This window comes from Salmo salar, chromosome 04, assembly GCF_965601325.2.
Source record: "Salmo salar chromosome 04, fSalSal1, whole genome shotgun sequence".
Taxonomy (NCBI): Eukaryota; Metazoa; Chordata; class Actinopteri; order Salmoniformes; family Salmonidae; genus Salmo; species Salmo salar.
In genome coordinates this window covers 74694493-74716541 of record NC_138294.1, presented here as the reverse complement: position 1 = coordinate 74716541, position 22049 = coordinate 74694493, and the positions used below count along the sequence as shown (strand labels likewise).

At 43.3% G+C, this 22049-nt stretch overlaps 1 protein-coding gene across 4 annotated transcripts in view; it reads right to left on the bottom strand.

Annotated features, from left to right (window-relative positions):
* The window catches only part of arhgef12b (Rho guanine nucleotide exchange factor (GEF) 12b), a 109754-nt gene that overhangs the window by 2776 nt on the left and 84929 nt on the right, over positions 1-22049 (bottom strand). For 3 of the 4 annotated variants that reach the window (XM_014197790.3, XM_082974715.1, XM_082974717.1), the window contains 18 exons: positions 21513-21746; positions 20297-20447; positions 15348-15383; positions 14424-14581; positions 13456-13602; positions 13158-13243; positions 12690-12815; positions 12258-12372; positions 11153-11253; positions 8668-8745; positions 8421-8496; positions 7774-7941; positions 6897-6984; positions 4158-4229; positions 3919-4013; positions 3364-3672; positions 2829-3200; positions 900-1129 (listed from right to left, as the gene is read on the bottom strand). In XM_014197790.3, coding sequence (XP_014053265.3) covers positions 900-1129; positions 2829-3200; positions 3364-3672; positions 3919-4013; positions 4158-4229; positions 6897-6984; positions 7774-7941; positions 8421-8496; positions 8668-8745; positions 11153-11253; positions 12258-12372; positions 12690-12815; positions 13158-13243; positions 13456-13602; positions 14424-14581; positions 15348-15383; positions 20297-20447; positions 21513-21746 — 2642 coding nt within the window. The remainder of the gene's footprint in view (positions 1-899; positions 1130-2828; positions 3201-3363; positions 3673-3918; positions 4014-4157; positions 4230-6896; positions 6985-7773; positions 7942-8420; positions 8497-8667; positions 8746-11152; positions 11254-12257; positions 12373-12689; positions 12816-13157; positions 13244-13455; positions 13603-14423; positions 14582-15347; positions 15384-20296; positions 20448-21512; positions 21747-22049) is intronic. The other variant, XM_082974716.1, reaches the window with a different exon arrangement.

Sequence of the window (22049 nt, the reverse complement as noted above, 5' to 3'; positions counted from 1 at the left end):
GATGCCCTGAGGCACACATCAAAGATCAGCTAAGAACAAAAAACTGACCTTAGCATTTGAAGCCAAGTCTGATTTATCTGAAATCTTTCAAATACTTTAAATATGCAATATGTCACTTTTTGGGCGATCTGACCAAATTCACATAGAAATATGAGTTATAGATATGTCATTCTTATTGAAAGCAAGTCTAAGACGCGGTAGATCTGTTCTATGTGCGCCATTTCTATGCTTCACATTCTCACTTTCAGTTTTGTACACTAGGTTAAACAGCTGAAAATTTCACAACGATTTAGATGGTACAATTATTCTCTACACTATATTTGCTTGTTTTGTCACAAACTGAAATTAGGCGAACTATTAGAATATTAGGAACCAGGAAATGGCGCAGCAATTTCTGCATAGTGCACTTTTAAGCGCTTACTCTAGCCTGCCTGAAGTGCTAAATGGGCGTGGTTTGCCATTTTGGGGCAATTCTAATTGGTCTAAGTCAGGCATACTCAATCAACCACGTAAAGTCTTTTAAAGGGATACTTCGGGATTTTGGCAATGAGGCACTTTAACTACTTCCCCAGAGTCAGATGAACTTGTGGATACCATTTTTATTTCTCTGCGTGCTGTTTGAATTAAGTTGCTAACTAGCGCCATGCAAGCAGATAACCATAGACTGCCAGTTATTGTGCTAAGACTGATTAGCATTGGCGCGTGAAACTACCTCTAACTTCCTTCATACTGGACACAGAGATATAAAAACGGTATCCACAAGTTCATCGAACTGTGGGGAAGTAGATAAAGGGCATCATTGCCAAAATCCCGAGGTAATGATTTCAAATAGTATTTGAACCCAGGTCTGATCTAGGGGGAGAAACTTCATGTTACTTAAAGGGGGGTTAATTGTGTACCTTCAGGTGCTGCAGGTTGGCCTGGAGCAGGCGGATGTGGGTCATGACCTGGCGGCTGAGGTTGGGGCCAGCACCCCCTGTCTGCGAGGATGAGGAGAGCAGCTTCTTCAGGTCGATGTCCGGGCCCCATTGGGCCCCACCCCCCCCGCCGCCCTCGCCACCCGCCTGACCGTCATTGTCCGTGCTGCTCTCCCCCGAGGCCCCGTAGTCCTCCAGGACCATGTAACTGCCTGGGGAGGGAGGGAAAGAGAAATAAGGAGGGGGAGGGAGAGACAGTTGGAAATGGGTAGGTTATGCCCACCTGAGTACTTTAACTTTCACAATTAAAAAGAAAGAACCTCAAACATGCATTAACCTGTTAGGGCTAGGGGGCAGTATTTGCACGGCTGGATAAAAAAAATGTACCCGATTTAATCTGGTTACTAATCCTACCCAGTAACTAGAATATGCATATACTTATTATATATGGATAGAAAACACCCTAAAGTTTCTAAAACTGTTTGAATGGGGTCTGTGAGTATAACAGAACTCATTTGGCAGGCAAAACCCTGAGACATTTTCTGACAGGAAGTGGATACCTGATGTGTTGAATTACCTTTAAGCCTATGCCATTGAAACACACAGGGGTTGATTAATGTTTTGGCACTTCCTATTGCTTCCACTAGATGTCACCAGCCTTTACAAAGTGTTTTGAGTCTTTTACTGTGAGATCTGACCGAACAAGAGCCATGGAACGGTGATGGCCGATTAGACTCTGGCGCGCAAGTTCATGTTGGGTACCCTCGTTCCAATACGTTATAAAAGAGAATGCATTCGTCCACCTTGAATATTATTCATGTTCTGGTTAAAAAAGGCCCTAATGATTTATGCTATACAATGTTTGACATGTTTGAACGAACGTAAATATATTTTTTCCCCTCGTTCATGAAGTGAAGTCCGGCGGGCTTAGATCATGTGCTAACAAGACGGAGATTTTTGGACATAAATGATGAGCTTTTTTGAACAAAACTACATTCGTTATGGACCTGTGATACCTGGAAGTGACATCTGATGAAGAGAATCAAAGGTAATGGATTATTTACATAGTATTTTCGATTTTAGATCTCCCCAACATGGCGGCTAGTCTGTATCGCAACGCGTATTTTTCTGGGCGCAGTGCTCAGATTATTGCAAAGTGTGATTTCCCAGTAAGGTTATTTTTAAATCTGGCAAGTTGATTGCATTCAAGAGATGTAAATCTATAATTCTTTAAATGACAATATAATATTTTACCAATGTTTTCTAATTTTAATTATTTAATTTGTGGTGCTGACTTGACTGCCGGTTATTGGAGGGAAACGATTTCCTCAACATCAATGCCATAGTAAAACGCTGTTTTTGGATATAAATATGAACTTGATAGAACTAAAAATGCATGCATTGTCTAACATAATGTCCTAGGAGTGTCATCTGATGGAGATTGTAAAAGGTTAGTGCATCATTTTAGCTGGTTTTATGGTTTTGGTGACCCTGTCTTTGAATTGACAAAACATTACACACAACTCTTGTAAATGTACTGTCCTAAATGTACTCTAAATTTATGCTTTCGCCGTAAAACCTTTTTGAAATCGTAAAACGTGGTTAGATTAAGGAGATGTTTATCTTTCAAAGGGTGTAAAATAGTTGTATGTTTGAAAAATTTGAATTTTGACATTTATTTGGATTCAAATTTGCCGCTCTTGAAATGCACCTGCTGTTGATGGAGTGCACCACGGGCGGGACGCTTGCGTCCCACCTAGCCCATAGAGGTCAAGATGATTTATTATAAAACATCAGATATAGGAACAACATGCTATAAAAGCAACAAGATATCCTAACTTCCACTTAAGTAGAATTAGAACTTGGTCTCCTATTGACATCGATTCATGACTAAGTGAAATTCTACTTAACCTAAGGGGTGAATCCCCTGCCGCTTTTCTGCCTTGAATGTCCCAGTTGGCTCACCGTAGTCCTCGGAAGTCTCAAAGTAACCTGTTGTCCTAGACGGGAGTTCATTGGACCCCGGGGACCCCTCCTCCCCTCCTGCCTCGGTCTTCTCCGAGGCGCCGTTCTCCGAAGAGCCAGTAGAGGGTGCTGCTACGCTGCTTGGGGCCGAGGTACTGTTGTTGTCCTCGGGGCCCCTCAGGGACGTGGTCCTCAGCAGGCGGCCCCCAGGGGCTCGGCCCTTCCTCTGCTCCTTTTCTTTCCCCTTCTCTTTGTCCTTGTCGCTGCCCTCTGCTCTGCTCGTCATGTGGTTGAGAAGGACCTGCCTCAGGGCTGCCACTGGGATAAGGAGAGAGAGTCAGCGTGGCTACAGGGTCATGTTCATTAGGCTAAGAAGAAACACTCATTTTCGGTTTCCGTTGCAAAACATTTAGTGTGCCATTCAATGTGTCATTCTATCACTATGTGACATATTGGTCTAAGGCTAAGGCAGTGAACTCACAGGTTCTTAGGGCCTCCTCGGCTCTGGAGGGGGGCATGCCAAAGGCGTCATCGGGCTCCTCCTCGTCGATGGCGATGCCCCGGCGTGTCCTCTCCTGGAGGAAGGGCAGTCTGTCTGCCAGCTCTCCATCCAGAAACGCTTCAACTTCCTCCTCATCTACCTCCTCCACTTCCTCCTCCTCTTCTTGTTCTTCTCTTCTGTCTGGCAGTGGCGAGTCCTCTTCTTCCTCGTCGTCTGATTTGACGCCGTCAAATGGGTTGGTCGATGTGGGTGTGGGTTGCAGACCCGGCAAGGAAATTACGTCTTTTTCTAGGGGACACAGACACATTGGTTAATGAAGGTGTGTTACAGCTGCATGAAGAATAGTCAAACTCACATAGCTTTTCATAGGGTAGATGTTTTTTTTAAACTGTTAGATACTACTACACTGTTGGAGCTAGGAACACAAGCTTTTCGCTACACCCGCAATAACATCTGCTAAATATGTGAATGTGACCAATAACATTTGATTTGATGAGATTTTTGAAAATGTATTAAATGTCTAGTTATTGATACCTGGGGACTGGGTACATCCCATGGAGGTGCGCTCAGGGTCTTTGTTCAGTTTGGGCATCCCCGTGCTGATAATCTCCACTGCGTCTCGCTCCACACTGCAACACACATGCCAAACGCATGCACGCACACACAAACGTAAATGATAAACTACAGCGATGTGCTTTTTTTCATTAGAAAGCAGAGTGTATAAAAGTACATATAAAATATATATAAAAAGCCAACAAGGCCAGTGAACTCACTCGGTCTGAAGTAAAGGTATGTGTGTTTTCGTCTTCATGGTTTCTGCGCTCTGCGTTATCAGACACTGCCACCTAGTGGATGGAAGAAGTTAATGAGAAACAGACCAACCATAGAAATAGAAAGAGAGCCCATCCCGTCTTTCTGGGAAGTGCACCATCTACAGTGCCTTCAGAAAGTTTTCACACCAATTTACTTTTTCCACTTTTTGTTGTTACAAAGCGGGACTAAAATTGATTTAATTTTTATTTTTGGCCAACAATCTACACAAAATGTATTAAAAAAATTATGAATTAAAAAAAAATCTTGATTAGATAACTATTCACCACCCTGAGACAATACAGGTTAGAAACACCTTTGGCAGCGATTACAGCTGTGATTCTTTTTGGGTAAGTCTCTAAGAGATTTGCACACCTGGATTGTACAATATTTGGCCATTATTCTTTTTAAAATTCTTCAAGCTCTGTCAAGTTGGTTGTTGATCATTGCTATAAAGCTACTTTCAAGTTTTGACATAGATTTTCAAGCTAATTTAAGTCAAAACTATAACTAGCTGTATTCCCAAAATGTTATTTCTTTGCCACATTTTTTACAGTATTATTTAAGTGCCTTATCGCAAACAGGATGCATGTTTTGGAATATTTTTATTCTGTACAGGCTTCATTCTTTTCACTCTTACATTTAGGTTAGTATTAAAGGTCCACAAAGCACACACATCCATGGGTCGCTCCTCTTTTCACTTTGCTGCAGTTAGCGACTGGAACAAGCTGCAACAAACACTCAAACTGGACAGTTTTATCTCAATCTCTTCATTCAAAGACTCAATCATGGACACTCTTACTGTCAGTTGTGGCTGCTTTGTGTGATGTATTGTTGCCTCTACCTTCTTGCTCTTTGTGCTGTTGTCTGTACCCAAAAATGTTTGTACCATGTTCTGTTGCTACCATGTTGTTGTCATGTTCTGTTTCTACCATGCTGTGTTGTAATGTGTTGCTGCCTTGTTACAGTATGTTGTTGTCTTAGGCCTCTCTTTATGTAGTGTTGTCTCTCTTGTCGTGATGTGTTAAATATATATATATATATATACATACTCACACTACCATTCAAAAGTTTGGGTTCACTTAGAAATGTCCTTGTTTTTAAAAGAAAAGCACATTTTCTGTCCATTAAAATAACATCAAATTGATCAGAAATACAGTGTAGACATTGTTAATGTTGTAAATGACTATTGTAGCTGGAAACAGCTGATTTAAAACATTTTTTTAATGGAATATCTACATAGGCAAACAGAGGCCCATTATAATCAACCATCACTCCTATGTTCCAATGGCACGTTGTGTTAGCTAATCCAAGTTTATAATTTTAAAAGGATAATTGATGATTAGAAAACCCTTTTGCAATTATGTTAGCACAGCTGAAAACTGTTGTTCTGATTAAAGAAGCAATAAAACTGGCCTTGTTTAGAATATTGAGTATCTGGAGCGTCAGCATTTCTGGGTTCGATTACAGGCTCAAAATGGCCAGAAACAAAGAACTTTCTTCTGAAACTCATCAGTCTATTCTTGTTCTGAGAAATGAAGGCTATTCCATGCGAGAAATTGCCAAGAAACTGAAGATCTCGTACAACGCTGTGTACTACTTCCTTCACAGAACAGCGCAAACGATCTCTAACCAGAATAGAAAGAGGAGTGGGGGCCCCCAGTGCACAACTGAGAAGGCCAGCATCCCGGAGTCGCCTCTTCACTGTTGACATTGAGACTGGTGTTTTGCGGGTACTATTTAATGGAGCTGCCAGTTGAGGATTTGTGAGGCGTCTGTTTCTCAAACTAGACACTCTAATGTACTTGTCCTCCATGAGCAGTTTTCTTCCTCTCCGTCAACTGAGTTAGGAAGGACGCCTGTATCTTTGTAGTGACTGAGTGTATTGATACACCAACCAAAGTGTAATTAAAAACTTCACCATGCTCAAAGGGATATTCAGCATCAACCAATAGGTGCCCCTCTTTGCGAGGCATTTAAAAATCTTCCTGGTTTTTGTGCTTGAATCAGAGCTTGAAAATCACATACTCGATTGAGGGACCTTACAGATCATTATATGTGTAGGGTACAGAGATCATGTTAACCAAATTATGTGATTTGTTAAGCACATTTTTACTTGTGAACTTATTTAGGCCTGCCATAACAAAGGGGTTGAATATTTCTATTTATTTTGGATCCCCATTAGTTTCTGCCAAGGGGTCCAGCAAAATTGAGGCAGTTATACAATTTTAAAAACATTACAATACATTCAGAACAGATTTCACAACACATTAATTGTGTGCCCTCAGGAAAACCTGGGAATAGTTATTGACTGAATACATTTAATTTAATTGTTATTCATTTCAAGGGGTATTGTGTGTAGATCAGTGACAGAAAATCTAAATTTAATCCAATTGAAATTCAGGATGTGACAACAAAATGTGGAGAAAACAAAGGTGTGTGTATACTTTCTGAAGGCAATGTATCTCTTTGAGAGCAACTTAGCTTGGAGGGACCAAGCAAATCCAGATTTTTCTGAAATCTTAGTTGGAGGATTCTGTCCCTGCTTACCTCCCCTGGAATCCTTCACCTGGGATTTCTGGAAAACCTGGGAACTTTTGGAAAGTGTCCAGAATTTTGCAATCCAAGTTCCAGCCAGGTAACAACTAAATGGGATGCTTGAATAAAGTTACTTTGGGATGAAAATAAGCAGACAGACTTACGTTCTTTGCTCGGACACGGTCTGGGCCATCAGCTCGTAGATCTGGGCTCCGTTGTCGGACATAGACAGCACAAAGAAGGACTTGTTGTCTGATAGGAGAAGAGGCAATATCATTAGAGCATACAGTGTATTGTATTGACAGTCTTCTATGTTGTCTTTACTATGTTGTCTTTCCTCTCCAAAGTCCACTAGATATAGCCTGGTCCCAGATCTGTTTGAGCTGTATTGCCAACTCCAATTTAGCCTGGTCACGTCAGTAAAACAGAATGTGAGCTATTGCAAGATCAGGCAGGTTCCAAAAAGCTTACGCCAATAGTCACTGTCATGCCAAACATGGTGGTTGGCAAGACTGCACAAACAGATCTGGGACCAGGCTACCACAGATATGTTGCTTGAAGCAATTTGATAAGATATGATTCCAGGAGCCTTTTCAGTGGGATGCAACATTCAGAACATCACAGATGGAAACGTAACAAATAGAGCAATAACTATTTATATCTATTAATATCTATATATATCTATTATATCTATTTATAACTATTTATATATGATTTAAAAAAAAAAACATTTCACACTAAATAACCCCCTTAAAAGGGAAATAAGCAGTTGCTACATACATTTGATTGATTCTTCAAGAATATAACTTATAAATGCCTCATGAGCTTAGTTAAACTGTCGTACCCCTTCAAAACCCAAAATATAAGTTTGTGGTTAAAACTATAATGTTGATACAATGGATTGTCAGTCCTTGCATCCATAGCTCTGTCTATGAATTTGAGGGTGGTTACATTTCTCAAGCCCCATCCCTTAGCGTTTTACTGAAACATAAACTAGGGAAAACGCTTTGTTATTGTTAGAACTGAACTGAATGGACACACCGGTGGCTACCGAGCGCACCAGCACGGTGTTGAGGTTGATGATGGGGCTGAAGATGTGCTTGGTGTCGGCGGTGCCCGCCAAGTTCTTGCTGTGGCACTTGAGGACCAACCGCTCGTCCTGCTTCTGCAGCAGCACCAGGATGTCCTCCAGGAGCAGCGTGTACAGCTCTGAGGGCACAGGAGGAAGTTCAAGTTAACACTTTTTTTTTTATAACAAAATGGCAGTCACAGACACTGAAATACATGGATAAACACAATTGAAATTCATGACAACATGACTCAAGTTTTGTTGATTCATTGGTATGGCATGGGGAACGTTTTGCATCTCTCAGTCCTGGCATTTGGTATAGAGAGAAGATGGTTTACAACACACAGAAAAGCACTTACAATCAACAGGACAAGCTAGTCCTCATGTGGGCTAAAACTACTATAGCATGTGAACCCTGGGTCTTCTTCTCAGTCTTCTATTGTATGTTGTAGTCTACTTAGCTTTTCAGCATTGGACGAGGACAACTCTAGCGTACCAAAGGGCTAAGCTAAAAATGGAAATAGCAATTGTCCTAAAGGTAAAAAATTCGAAATTATTCTCTACATGATCAACATTTCTACACCGCTAAAACACATTCTGTTGAATTATGGGTACGTACCGATGGTCTTGTCTTTGTTGACCTTCCAGGAGAGAGGTCCCTCGTGCACCATCTTCTTCTTGGTCAGGTCTAGACTCTACACACATGCACATGCACATACGCACATGCACGCACACACGTCAGAACAGGCACCTTTCTACAGCTTTAAGCCAACGGGGGTTCTTGTCAATGAGAATATGTCCAATTAACTTCCCTGGTCAAATAACGGTAAATGCATGTAAATAAATGGAGACACAAGTAGTCTCACCTTGAACTCTGAGATCATTGGGTTCTCACTCTGTTTGAGTGAGGACAGGTCCAGGCGTCTCTGGTAGTCCTCTAACCTCTGTAGGGAGAGGAGCACACACACTTACCAGCACTGGCTAGGCAGTATACAGTTAGAACACTCATTTAATAGGATCTAAATGCTATTCAGTCCCTTAGCTGATATATTCTGGTAGAAAGGTGGCAGGCATAAGAGTTGCACTGTTTACTACATTTTGCATTAATAGAGTTCAGACATGAAACTCACATATTCCTTTAACCATTTAAGAAACAAAAATAGATGACAAAATATTTGGTATTGGTGTTTGGCTCTGATCCTTCATGGGAGCTGACTGCCAAGGTCATGTGTCCCTTATTACTATTACAATACAGGCAGTGAGTGAGATATATCAATCCCCTGATGGGGAAACAAGCAGAACCAAATAGGTGGAGGCTGGGGTTGTGCTAGGCTAGCAGAAAACAGACAATACATAGCAGGTTGCAGCAATAGTTACAGCAGCAGCAATAAAAACAGCAAAGAAAAGCCAATCACATAGCTTAGCAGAGGAACTGGTCAACTTAAATACAGTGCCTTGCAAAAGTATTCATCCCCTTGGTGTTTTTCCTATTTGGTTGCATTAAAACCTGTGATTTAAATTTGGATTTCATGTAATGGACATACACAAAATAGTCCAAATTGGTGAAATGAAAAAAAAATTAAATAAATAAAATGTTTAAACCTAAAAGTGGTGCGTGCATATGTTATAAGCCCCTTTGCTATGAAGCCCCTAAATAAGTGTTTAGATTGCACACAGGTGGACTTTATTTAAATAAGTGTCACATGATCTGTCACCTGATCTCAGTATATATTTAAAATTATATGGCACCACAACAAACCTGCCAAGAGAGGGCCGCCCACCAAAACTCATGGACCAGGCAAGGAGTGCATTAATCAGAGAGGCAACAAAGAGGCCAAAGATAACCCTGAAGGAGCTGCAAACCTCCACAGCGGAGATTGGAGTATCTGTTCATAGGACCACTTTAAGCCGTACAATCCACAGAGCTGGGCTTTATAGAAGAGTGGCCAGAAAAAAGCCATTGCTTAAAGAAAAAAATAAGCAGCACGTTTGGTGTTTTCCAAAAGGCATGTGGTAGACTCCTCAAACATATGGAAGAAGGTACTCTGGTCAGATGAGACTAAAATTGAGATTTTTGGCCATCAAGGAAAATGCTATGTCTGGCGCAAACCCAACACCTCTCATCACCCTTAGAACACCAACCCCACAGTGAAGCATGGTGGTGGCAGCATCATACTGTAGGGATGTTTTTAATCGGCAGGGACTGGGAAACTGATCAGAATTGAAGGAATGATGGATGGTGCTAAATACTGGGAAATTCTTGAGGGAAACCTGTTTCAGTCTTCCAGAGATTTGAGACTGGGACAGCGGTTCACCTTCCAGCAGGACAATGGTCCTAAGCATACTGCTAAAGCAACAATCGAGTGGTTTAAGGGGAAACATTTAAATGTCTTGGAATGGCCTAGTCAAAGCCCAGACCTCAATCCAATTGAGAATCTGTGGTATGAATTAAAATTGCTCTACATCAGAGGGACCATCCAACTTGAAGGAGCTGGAGTAGTTTGTCTTGAAGAATGGGCAAAGATACCAGTGGCTAGATGTGCCAAGCTTATTGTCACGTCCTGACCAGCAGAGGGAGGTATTGTATTAGTTTTGGTCAGGACGTGGCAGGTTTTTTGTGTGTTAAGTGTTGTGTTGGTGATTAGGACTCCCAATTGAAGGCAGGTGTGTTGAGTTGCCTTTGATTGGGAGTCCTATACAGGAGTGTGTGTTTTTCTTTGGGGTTGTGGGTAGTTGTTTTTGCACTGCGTGTTGTGTGCCTGCAAAACTGTTCCTGTCTTCGTGAGTATCGTTTATTGTTTTCCCTGTGGATGCTTTACTTGAGTTGATAAAAAAAACTATGAGTATCCACATTCCCGCTGCGCCTTGGTCCATTTTTGAAGACAGCTGTGACACTTATAGAGATATACCCCAAGAGACTTGCAGCTGTAATTGCTGCAAAAGGTGTCTCTACAAAGTATTGACTTTGGGGGGTGAAAAGTTATACGCTTATTTCTTGTTTGTTTCACAATAAAAAATATTTTGCATCTTCAAAGTGGTAGGCATGTTGTGTAAATCAAATGATACAACCCCCCCAAAAATCTATTTTAATTCCAGGTTGTAAGGCAACAAAATAGGAAAAATGCCAAGGGGGGTGAATACTTTTGCAAGCCACTGTAGACAGCCATATTAAGGTAGGAAGTGTTCGAATCCCATTGAATCTGAACTGGTTTCGCTTAATTTAGCTTGCAAGTGTCCCACAGTTTTCAATTGAAACGTGGCTGCACCATGACAACTGTTGGTGTAGCCAGATGTGTGCATGTGTTCACCATGTGTCTAGTCCCATTGGGTGTCCTCTCCATAGACAGTTACCTGTTTGTTCTCTGCCTCTTTCACTGTCTGGTTGACATAGTTGAGGATCGTCCTGCAGCACTCCCCGGCCCTCTTCACTTTGTCCCTCTCCTCTGCATCCTCTGTCAGGCAAAAAAACAAGCAGATGTTATCAGTCTCATGGAGTGGACCAAATAAGTGCACAACAAAAACCCACGTGCACGAGAATGTGAAGGCATGATGATGATGACGGATTCATTTACAGCCTAATCTCTTATGGAGAGACTACGTAAACATATCTTAGTTCTGGGTAAACCAAGATTATTTATAGCCTAATCTCTCGTGGAGAGACTACGTAACCATATTTTAGTTCTGGGTAAACCAAGATTATTTATAGCCTAATCTCTCGTGGAGAGACTACGTAAACATATCTTAGTTCTGGGTAAACCAAGATTATTTATAGCCTAATCTCTCGTGGAGAGACTACGTAACCATATCTTAGTTCTGGGTAAACCAAGATTATTTATAGCCTAATCTCTCGTGGAGAGACTACGTAACCATATTTTAGTTCTGGGTAAACCAAGATTATTTATAGCCTAATCTCTCGTGGAGAGACTACGTAACCATATTTTAGTTCTCGGTAAACCAAGATTATTTATAGCCTAATCTCTCGTGGAGAGACTACGTAACCATATCTTAGTTCTGGGTAAACCAAGATTATTTATAGCCTAATCTCTCGTGGAGAGACTACGTAACCATATTTAGTTCTGGGTAAACCAAGATTATTTATAGCCTAATCTCTCGTGGAGAGACTACGTAACCATATTTTAGTTCTGGGTAAACCAAGATTATTTATAGCCTAATCTTCATGCAATTTTTGACAGATTTTACAATCTTTGGTTGTAAAGGTTTGAGTAGCTAAATCTGCTTTCCTTTAGTTCAGTCATTTTATAAAACATTAAAAGATAATTTGGCTTGGAAATACATCCCTCTTTAATCAACCATTACAAAGAAATGCAATACTTATCTCTCAACAGATGGACACAGAGAGAGATGAAATGTAATCCAAATTATTTTCAGGCCAATGTCTCAAACGTTATTAGTTGTGTGGACAGACTGTGTTTTATAGTGGTGTTGTCTACTGTACCTGTGTACTTGGCTATGCTCTCCAGCAGTAGTGGATACTTGGTCAGCCTCTGCATCTCCACTGGAATGATATCCTTCAGCTGCAGCCTGCGACACAGACGGTTGCTCTCAGCCTCCTACAGGACGAGAGAGACACACCCGAGTCAGTACTACAGTCACTCACTCCAGATCAAATGGTCAATCTGACGACATCACAATGATGACGAAAGCCAGTTTTTTTCCTTTAGAGATATTGTGTTTCCAAGCCACTATAATGCAAAATCTTCATTAGCGCCAACTGAGAATGCATTGAGTAGAATGCCCAGTCGTCAAGAGAACCTTCAGAATAATATTGTGACACAACATGCAACCCATGAACAGTAGAATAGTATAGTATAGTATAGTATAGTATAGTATAGTATAGTATAGTATAGTATAGTATAGTATGTCGTACCTGCATGAAGGAGGTGAAGCGCTGGTCTTTCTTCTGCCGGGTCTTGATGAGTTCCAGGGCAAAGGGCTGGTTACTGCAGAAGGTACCCACCGCCCGCTTGATCTTCTCCTCCTCGTCATCACTAAACTACACACATGCACACAGGGACATGGTAACATGCGCACACACATACGCACAGGGGGACATGGAAACACAGGGACACAGAAAAGGACACAGACGCACACACACACACACACACACACACACACACACACACACACACACACATCACACACACACACACACACACACACACCACACACACACACACACACACACACACACACACACACGCGCACACAGCAATGTTAGCAATGGCTTTTGGATGTAATACTCCCCCTCTCCTGCAGTGACTGAAAATATATCCCAAAATGCCCATAGGGCTCTGGTCAAAAGTAGTGCACTATAAAGGGAATAGTCTTCTCTTACCCAAGCTAGTAGATCATCTCCTATCAGGTCTATCACTGACGTCTCGTTCTTCTTCCGAATGACCGACATCTGTTCCGTTATCCACACTGTAGGGAGGAAGAGAAAAGTCAAGGAAAAGAGGTCATTTGTTTGAGAATAGGTGAATTTCAATGATTTAGGAAGTTAAAATTCTAGTTGTGTAAATTAGCATTATCCCTGAGAGAGGAGTTTGACTGTAGCTTTGAAGAGGAAGCCCCGTGGTGAGTATAGCTAGCATTGCACACACACAGAGACACAGACACACACACACACAGCGTACCGTGTAGCTGGACAATCTCCTCTAGGTTAGTGAAGATGTGTTTAATGTCTCCAGGAGGCAGGATGCTGTCTCGGGTTAGTTTCTGGCAGAACACGTTATCCAGCACCTTCAACATCCTCAGGTGTGCTCGCTCTGTGTAGAAGAGCTCTGTGGAGACGCACACATTCAGACCCACAGAATTAAACAGAACAAGATAGCTGCCATTATCAGCCCATTCCAAAGCTATGCAGGTCTATGACATCAGCCACTAGTAGAGGGTTTCCCAAACTCGGTCCTCGGGACTCCAAGGGGTGCACGTATTGGTTTTTGCCCTAACACTACACAGCTGATTCAAATAATAAACTCATCTAGCTTTGATACTTTGAATCAGCTGTGTAGTGTTGGGGCAAAAACCTAAACGTGCACCCCTTGGGGTCCTGAGGACCGAGTTTGGGAAACGCTGCTCTATCGTATCTCTATGGTCAGACCGTCATAAGACAGGTGGAACCCATTGTCTTCCGACAGATGGTGCCATTCTAACGCACCCGCAGACGGCTGTCACGCTACCTGATGTAAGACAACGAGGTGGAACCAAGATTTTCATTTGGGATTGCAGATTTCCTGGTATATCAGGATCTACGCAACATAGAATTTGGAGACTTTTCTACGAAAACGTCACACAAACCTTTGCGACTTGTTGTGGTTTATTTAGCTAGCGGACTCACCATCACTGATAATCATGATGAAAGAGTTCACCACTTGACTTGAATGGACACAGTAGACTTGGTCATAGACAGACTCAAATAATCAATAAGGTTTAGGTAAGGCTGGGGCGGTATAAAAATCTAAAGGACAAATTCTAATACAGCGCATCATATTTGCCATCTCAAAGCATGAAACTACTTTGAATATTCAACAGCTATCTATCTGTATGATTGATCCCCAGGCAGCTGTACAGTATGTGGAGCCAAAATGGCCACCGGCCTCACCGTTGATGACTTCCTGTCTTTTGATCTCCTGTGGCGTCAGGCCCGCCAGGACCTCTCGGCTAACCAGCGCTTGCCAGTTGGGAGGGTCCTGCTCGCACTCGATCTCGTTCCCCTGGTCGTCCTCACTCGGCACATCCCCACAGCCTAACCCGTCCATCCTGACATGAAAACAAGAAGTCTCTGATGATGACACCTGGATTGTGTTCATTAGGGCATGCAGTGGAAAAATGTTTTGCAATGGAAAATGAAAAAGAGTGTTTCTTATTGGACAAATGTTCAGATAGTCCAACCCTGTTTCAGTTAATTTTCTTAAATTTGGTTTAATTTAACTTTTATTTATCCAGGAAGTCCCGTTGAGATCAGAAGACCTCTTTTACAAGAGAGACCTGGTGCTTAATGAACACGGCCCTGGGCCCACTTAAACAACACTAAAGCGAAACTCTACGATTGATGCAGATGCGATTGATGCAGATGCAGATGTCAACCCTGTAATAATGGGTAGAGAGAGGGGGACCAGTAACTCAATCAATTCTATTCAAAGGTTTTGCCAAAGTTAAGTTCAAGTTTAATCATGTTAATCGTGTTTAATCAATCACAATTGATTCAATTATGTGGGCAACACAAACTTTTTGAATAGCTGGTACTACCGAACAACTGGGGAAAATCAGTTACCATTCATGCCATTCATATGACTACAGAGACAAAAAAACAACAACTGGACCTGTGTTCAAATAGTATTTGAAATGATTTATCCGTACTTGATTGAGCTTGCCTGGCTAAATTGACCAATAGAACAGTCCTTAAACTGCAAACCCTGCCCATATGGCACTCCAGAACAGCTCAATTTCAAATAGTATTTGAACCCAGGTCTGTAACAACATCAGATGAAATAGAGTATAAAAATAAGAGAAGAGAAAGACTCACCTCCGGGCTGGTTTGGGCGTTCCTCCCTCTTGAGCCCTGGGGATAGAAGATCACAGTCTCTGTCAACACACTTTCTGCCATTCACCAAATCCCTCCTTTCAATCCTCCACATCTATCTGAGCAGAGAACCTAAGGCATGAGTTGGAGAACTCCCCATCTCCAAGTAATACACCATAAGAGGATCTTTCTTTCAATGAGTTTCAATGAGGTCATGAATGATCGGAGAGACAAAGAAAGCGATTCAGCAGCAGAGTGCTGTAGCAGCAGCAGCAGAACAGATATGGCTCCGAGGCCTTGAGCATAATGGCTGGGAAGGGCTATGTATCCCAACAGTATGGCCGTATGAGACTGTGAGACTGCAGACTTTGCGGTCGACTGGTTGTATTGGATGAGAACGGATGAGCTTGGCAGTGGACCAACACGGCAGCGAAACATTCTGCCTTGGAAGGCTTTTCCCGGGAAAGCTTGCTCCCTATTCGGAACAATATTTCAGTGATCATGCAATCTCGCTCAGCATAAGATTTAGGTTGCATCCCAGATGCCACCCTATTCCCTATTTAGTGCACTATTTTCGACCTATAGCCCAAAGGGAATTGGGTGCCATTTGGGAGGCAGACTTAGTGTAGATTTGTGTTGACCCAGAGGACAGTCCTGACTCGGATTAGATAAGCCATTTGAGGTGAAGGGATGGTATATATCAGAGTATCTCAACCCTTGAGCAGAGTAGAATATTCACTATGTATTGCTGAAACCATCCCATTTCATTACAGAAGATCTGCCCTCTGTATTTCTACGCTGTATATTACTAGCACATTACATGGAGCGGTGCTGTTACCAAGTCAATAAGCCTATCATAGTCACTATAACGTCACTATGTAAACCATAGGATTTTTGAGGGGGGTAAACGCTGCTGCAAGCACAGAGATGATCAGAAATGATAATCATACAATAACTGTTTCGTTCCCTTTTTATCCACCGATTGTAAAATACACTGAGTGTACAAAACATTAAGAACACCTGCTCTTTCCATGATACAGACTGACCAGGTGAATCCAGGTGAAAGCTATGATCCCTTATTGATGTCACTTGTTAAATGCACTTCAATCAGTGTAGATGAAGGGGAGGAGACAAGTTAAAGATGGATTTTTAAGCCTTGAGACAATTGAGACATGGATTGTGTAGTTGTGCCATTCAGAGGGTGAATGGGCAAGACAAAAGATTTTAGTGCCTATGAACGGGGTATGGTAGTAGGTGCCAGGCGCACCGGTTTGAGTGTAGAACTGCAACGCTGCTAGGTTTTTCATGCTCAAAAGTTTCCAGAGTGTATCAAGAATGATCCACCACCCAAAGGACATCCAGCCAACTTGACACAACTGTGGGAAGCATTGGAGTCAACATGGACCAGCATCCCTATGGAACTCTTTCAACACCTTGTAGAGTCCATTCCCCAATGTATTGTTCTGAGGGCACAAATGGGTGCAACTCAATAATAGGAAGGTGTTCCTAATGTTTTGTACACTCAGTTTACATTCGATGAATGTTCTTGCTTACCTCATAGTTTAGTTTTAAAATGTAACACTTGCTAAACAAATTAATGTAAAATAGGTTGATTAAGTAAATTGTCCTCAATGGCCTCGTAGCCTGAATTTAGAACGACAATGGCCACAGCCTTGTATTTGTCACATGCAGGTGTTAATGTGAGTGTAGCGAAATGCTTGTGCTTCTAGTTCTGACCATGCAGTAATATCTAACAAGTAATCTAACAATTTCACAACAAGTACCTTATACACACAAGTGTAAAGGAATGAATAAGAATATGTACATATAAATATATGGATGAGCGATGGCCAAACGGCAAACGCAAGATGCAGTAGATGGTATAGAGTACAGTATATACATATGAGATGAGTAATGTAGGGTATGTAAACATTATATAAAGTGGCATTGTTTAAAGTGGCTAGTGATACATTTATTACATCCAATTTTTTATTATTAAAGTGGCGAGAGATGAGTCAGTATGTTGGCAGCAGCCACTCAATGTTCGTGATGGCTGTTTAACAGTCTGATGGCCTTGAGATAGAAGCTGTTTTTCAGTCTCTCGGTCCCAGCTTTGATGCACCTGTACTGACCTCGCCTTCTGGATGATAGCGGGGTGAACAGGCAGTGGCTCGGGTGGTTGTTGTCCTTGATGATCTTTTTGGCCTTCCTGTGACATCGGGTGGTATAGGTGTCCTGGAGGGCAGGTAGTTTGCCCCCGGTGATGCGTTGTGCAGACCTCACTACCCTCTGGAGAGCCTTACGGTTGTGGGCGGAGCAGTTGCCGTACCAGGCGGTGATACAGCCATGACAGGATGCTCTCGATTGTGCATCTGTAAAAGTTTGTGAGTGTTTTTGGTGACAAGCTGAATTTCTTCAGCCTCCTGCTGCGCCTTCTTCACCACGCTGTCTGTGTGGGTGGACCATTTCAGTTTGTCCGTGATGTATACGCCGAGGAACTTAAAACTTTCCACCTTCTCCACTACTGTCCCGTCAATGTGGATAGGGGGCCGCTCCCTCTGCTGTTTCCTGAAATCCACGATCATCTCCTTTCTTTTGTTGACATTGAGTGTGAGGTTATTTTCCTGACACCACACTCCGAGGGCCCTCACCTCCTCCCTGTAGCCCGTCTCGTCATTGTTGGTAATCAAGCCTACCACTGTAGTGCCGTCTGCAAACTTGATGATTGAGTTGGAGGCGTGCATGGCCACGCAGTCATGGGTGAACAGGAGAGGGCTGAGAACGCACCCTTGTGGGGCCCCAGTGTTGAGGATCAGCGGGGAGGAGATGTTGTTTCCTACCTTCACCACCTGGGGGCGGCCGTCAGGAAGTCCAGGACCCAGTTGCACAGGGCGGGGTCGAGACCCAAGGTCTCGAGCTTAATGACGAGTTTGGAAAGTACTATGGTGTTAAATGCTGAGTAGTCGATGAATAGCATTCTTACATAGGTATTCCTCTTGTCCAGATGGGTTAGGGCAGTGTGTAGTGTGATTGCGATTGCGTCGTCTGTGGACCCATTGGGGCGGTAAGCAAATTGGAGTGGGTCTAGGGTGTTAGGTAGGGTGGAGGTGATATGGTCCTTGCCTAGTCTCTCAAAGCACTTCATGATGACGGAAGTGAGTGCTACAGGGTGATAGTCATTTAGCTCAGTTACCTTAGCTTTCTTGGGAACAGGAACAATGGTGGCCCTCTTGAAGCATGTGGGAACAGCAGTCTGGGATAAGGATTGATTGAATATGTCCGTAAACACACCAGTCAGCTGGTCTGAGCATGCTCTGAGGACGCGGCTAGGGATGCCGTCTGGGCCGGCAGCCCTGCGAGGGTTAACACGTTTAAATGTTTTACTCACGTTGGCTGCAGTGAAGGAGAGCCCACAGGTTTTGGTAGCGGGCCATGTCGGTGGAACTGTATTGTCCTCAAAGCGAGCAAAGAAGTTGTTTAGTTTGTCTGGGAGCAAGACATCGTGGTCCGCGACGGCTGGTTTTATTTTTGTAGTCCATGATTGACTGTAGACCCTGCCACATACCTCTCGTGTCTGAGCCGTTGAATTGCGACTCTACTTGAGTCTCTATACTGATGCTTAGCTTGTTTGATTGCCTTGCGGAGGGAATAGCTACACTGTTTCTATTTGGTCATGTTTCTGGTCGCCTTGCCCTGATTAAAAGCCGTGGTTCGCGCTTTCAGTTTGGTCAGATTTTCCGAAAGGAGGGCAGGGGAGGGCTTTGTATGCGTCACGGAAGTTAGAATAACAATGATCCAGAGTTTTGCCAGCCCGGGTCGTGCATTCGATATGCTGACAAAATTTAGGGAGCCTTGTTTTCGGATTAGCCTTGTTAAAATCCCCAGCTACAATAAATGCAGCCTCAGGATATGTGGTTTCCAGTTTACATAGAGTCCAATGAAGTTCTTTCAGGGCCGTCGATGTGTCTGCTTGGGGGGGATATACACGACTGTGAATTCTCTTGGTAGATAATGCGGTCGGCATTTGATTGTAAGGAATTCTAGGTCAGGTGAACAAAAGGACGTGAGTTCCTGTATGTTGTTATGATCACACCATGTCTCGTTAATCATTAGGCATACACCCCCGCCCTTCTTCTTACCAGAGAGATGTTTGTTTCTGTCGGCGCGATGCGTGAAGAAACCAGGTGGCTGTACCAACTCTGATAACGTGAGCCATGTTTCCGTGAAACAAAGAACGTTACAATCTCTGATGTCTCTCTGGAAGGCAACCCTTGCTCGGATTTCGTCTACCTTGTTGTCAAGAGACTGGACATTGGCGAGTAGTATACTCGGGAGCGGTGCGCGATGTGTCCGTCTACAGAGCCTGACCAGAAGACCGCTCCGTCTGCCCCTTCTGTGGCACCGTTGTTTTGGGTCGCCGACTGGGATCCGATCCATTGTCCTGGGTGGTGGACCAAACAGAGGATCCGCTTTGGGAAAGTCGTATTCCTGGTCGTAATGTTGGTGAATTGACGTTGCTCTTATATCCAATAGTTCCTCCCGGCTGTATGTAATAAAACTTAAGATTTCCTGGGGTAACAATGTAAGAAATAATACATTAAAAAAAACTAAATACTGCATAGTTTCCTAGGAACGCGAAGCGAGGCGGCCATCTCTGTCGGCGCCAGAAGTTTATAACTTCAACTGTCTAGGAAGGTCCACTGGCCATGATTCCACACCCCTATGTTTATACACCGCTTCATATTAAGTTGTATATTTAGCAAAGTCTAATCAACACCTAGCTGTGTATATTCCACTGAAGATTGTTATAACAAGAGGGACACTATCAAAGTGTATTGTCTCTGTGGCCTGTGTGGTCTAACAGAGTCTGCATGGGTTCGAATACGACCCCTGACACCATGAATCTGTTCCCGCCCTTACCTGTTCCCGCCCTTACCTGTTCCCGCCCTTACCTGTCACTTTCACGCTCCTCCTCCTGTAATTGGTCCAGGGTGCAGGGGCTGAAGTCAAAGTGGGTGCTGGTTAGGTGGACCATCCCGTCCAGGGTGTCGCCCGAGTGGAGCCCGTCGGTGCTCAGTCTGGGCAGGGCAGAGGGAGTGAGTCCTGGAGAGGAGAGAACAAAATAGGAGGAGAGGTCAGGGGTTGTAAGTAAAAAGCATCTCAGAGTAGGAAGTGCTGATCTATGACCAGGTCCCAACTGTCCATGTAATCTTATTTTCGTTGTGATCTAAAAGACAAGACCGATCCTAAATCAGCACTTCTAATCTAAGACACTTGATACATACGGCCCCAGAGGGAGGCTCTTACATTAGAACAATCCAAGGTTAATGGGCTAATGTCCCTCTCCAGGTGGATTAATGAAGTTCAATTACATTTTAGCAGGGTGAATGTCCCTCTCCATGTGAATTAATAAAGTTATATTCTACGTCCAACCAGAGGCAATATGGTCCTAAGCAATATGGCGAAGGCTCACGTACGTTTCTTAATTCTAAAGGTCAAACAAGATCTCCATGGAAGAGAAGTGCGTTAGTCAACAGATGTCTTATCGTGCGGTGGAACAAGCTCAAGACTAGAGATACGCTATAGTCTAAAAGCAGTGCAAAAATAATATCCGCACTACACACAGCAGATGTTTCAAAAAGAAAATAGAGAGGGGTCGTTTCGACAGATCATATGCCGACAAAGACTAGACGACGTTCTGAAAACAAGGCCTCCCCCCAATTAGGAATCAACAAGAAAAAGCCAAAGAAAGCAATTATTTTCCAGAAGGCTGGGCCACTGTAAGCCAGGCTAAGCCAGTGTAAAAGAGTCCTGACAACAAAAGGCCAAGGAGAAAACATGTCTGAGAGGAGGGAAGTGGATGACAGAACAAAAGCAAACAGACAACGTGGGGAGGAAAGAAAGCGAGGAAGCCAGCTTGGAGGGAAGACATGAAGACAGAAAGAGAGAGCGAGAGAGAGAAAAGAGAATTGGTTATACTGAATGAGGTGAGTCCACCCCTCAAATATATAGCTAATTGAGTACTTGGAAAAGCACTAAAGCGCTATACTGTATGACACAATTCTTTACCTTCTATCATTATTTGAGAGAAGTGGAGAGGAAAAGGCAGATAGGAAGAAACAGTGAGGAGGAAAGGCATAGGTTGGGGGAGAGACGAGGGGTCCTTACCCAAGTCAGAGTCGCGTCCCGTCAGGTCGGAGCCCTGGCTGGCTGGGGCACTGTGGGGGGGGGATGCGATGTAGGCCAAGGGGTGGGTGGCCGCGTCAGAGCCTGGATCGCTGAATTGGCTGCGGGCACGGATGCCGCCTGCCGAGAATTCTGGGTGCTCGAAGACGCTGAGGGCGGGCTGGGAGAGCTGTTTCTGGGGGCCCCGATGCTTGTTCAACTCCATGGCCTTACTGACTACACACACACACACACACACACACACACACACACACACACACACACACACACACACACACACACACACACAGATATAAGCCAAACGAGAGTCAGTAGCTCACACAGCCATGCACAGCCCCACTATCTCCAAACCCAGAGCTCAGGGAGAAAGAAGGAGCAGCAGCTATGAAGAGGGAGGGGGCTTGAGACGAACCACAGTGAGTAGCTTGGCTGATACAATACAGATATAGATCTACTAGATTGGCCAATTGATTGAGAATGGCAAAGTAGCAATGTTATGACAAAAGGGTCCATATCTTC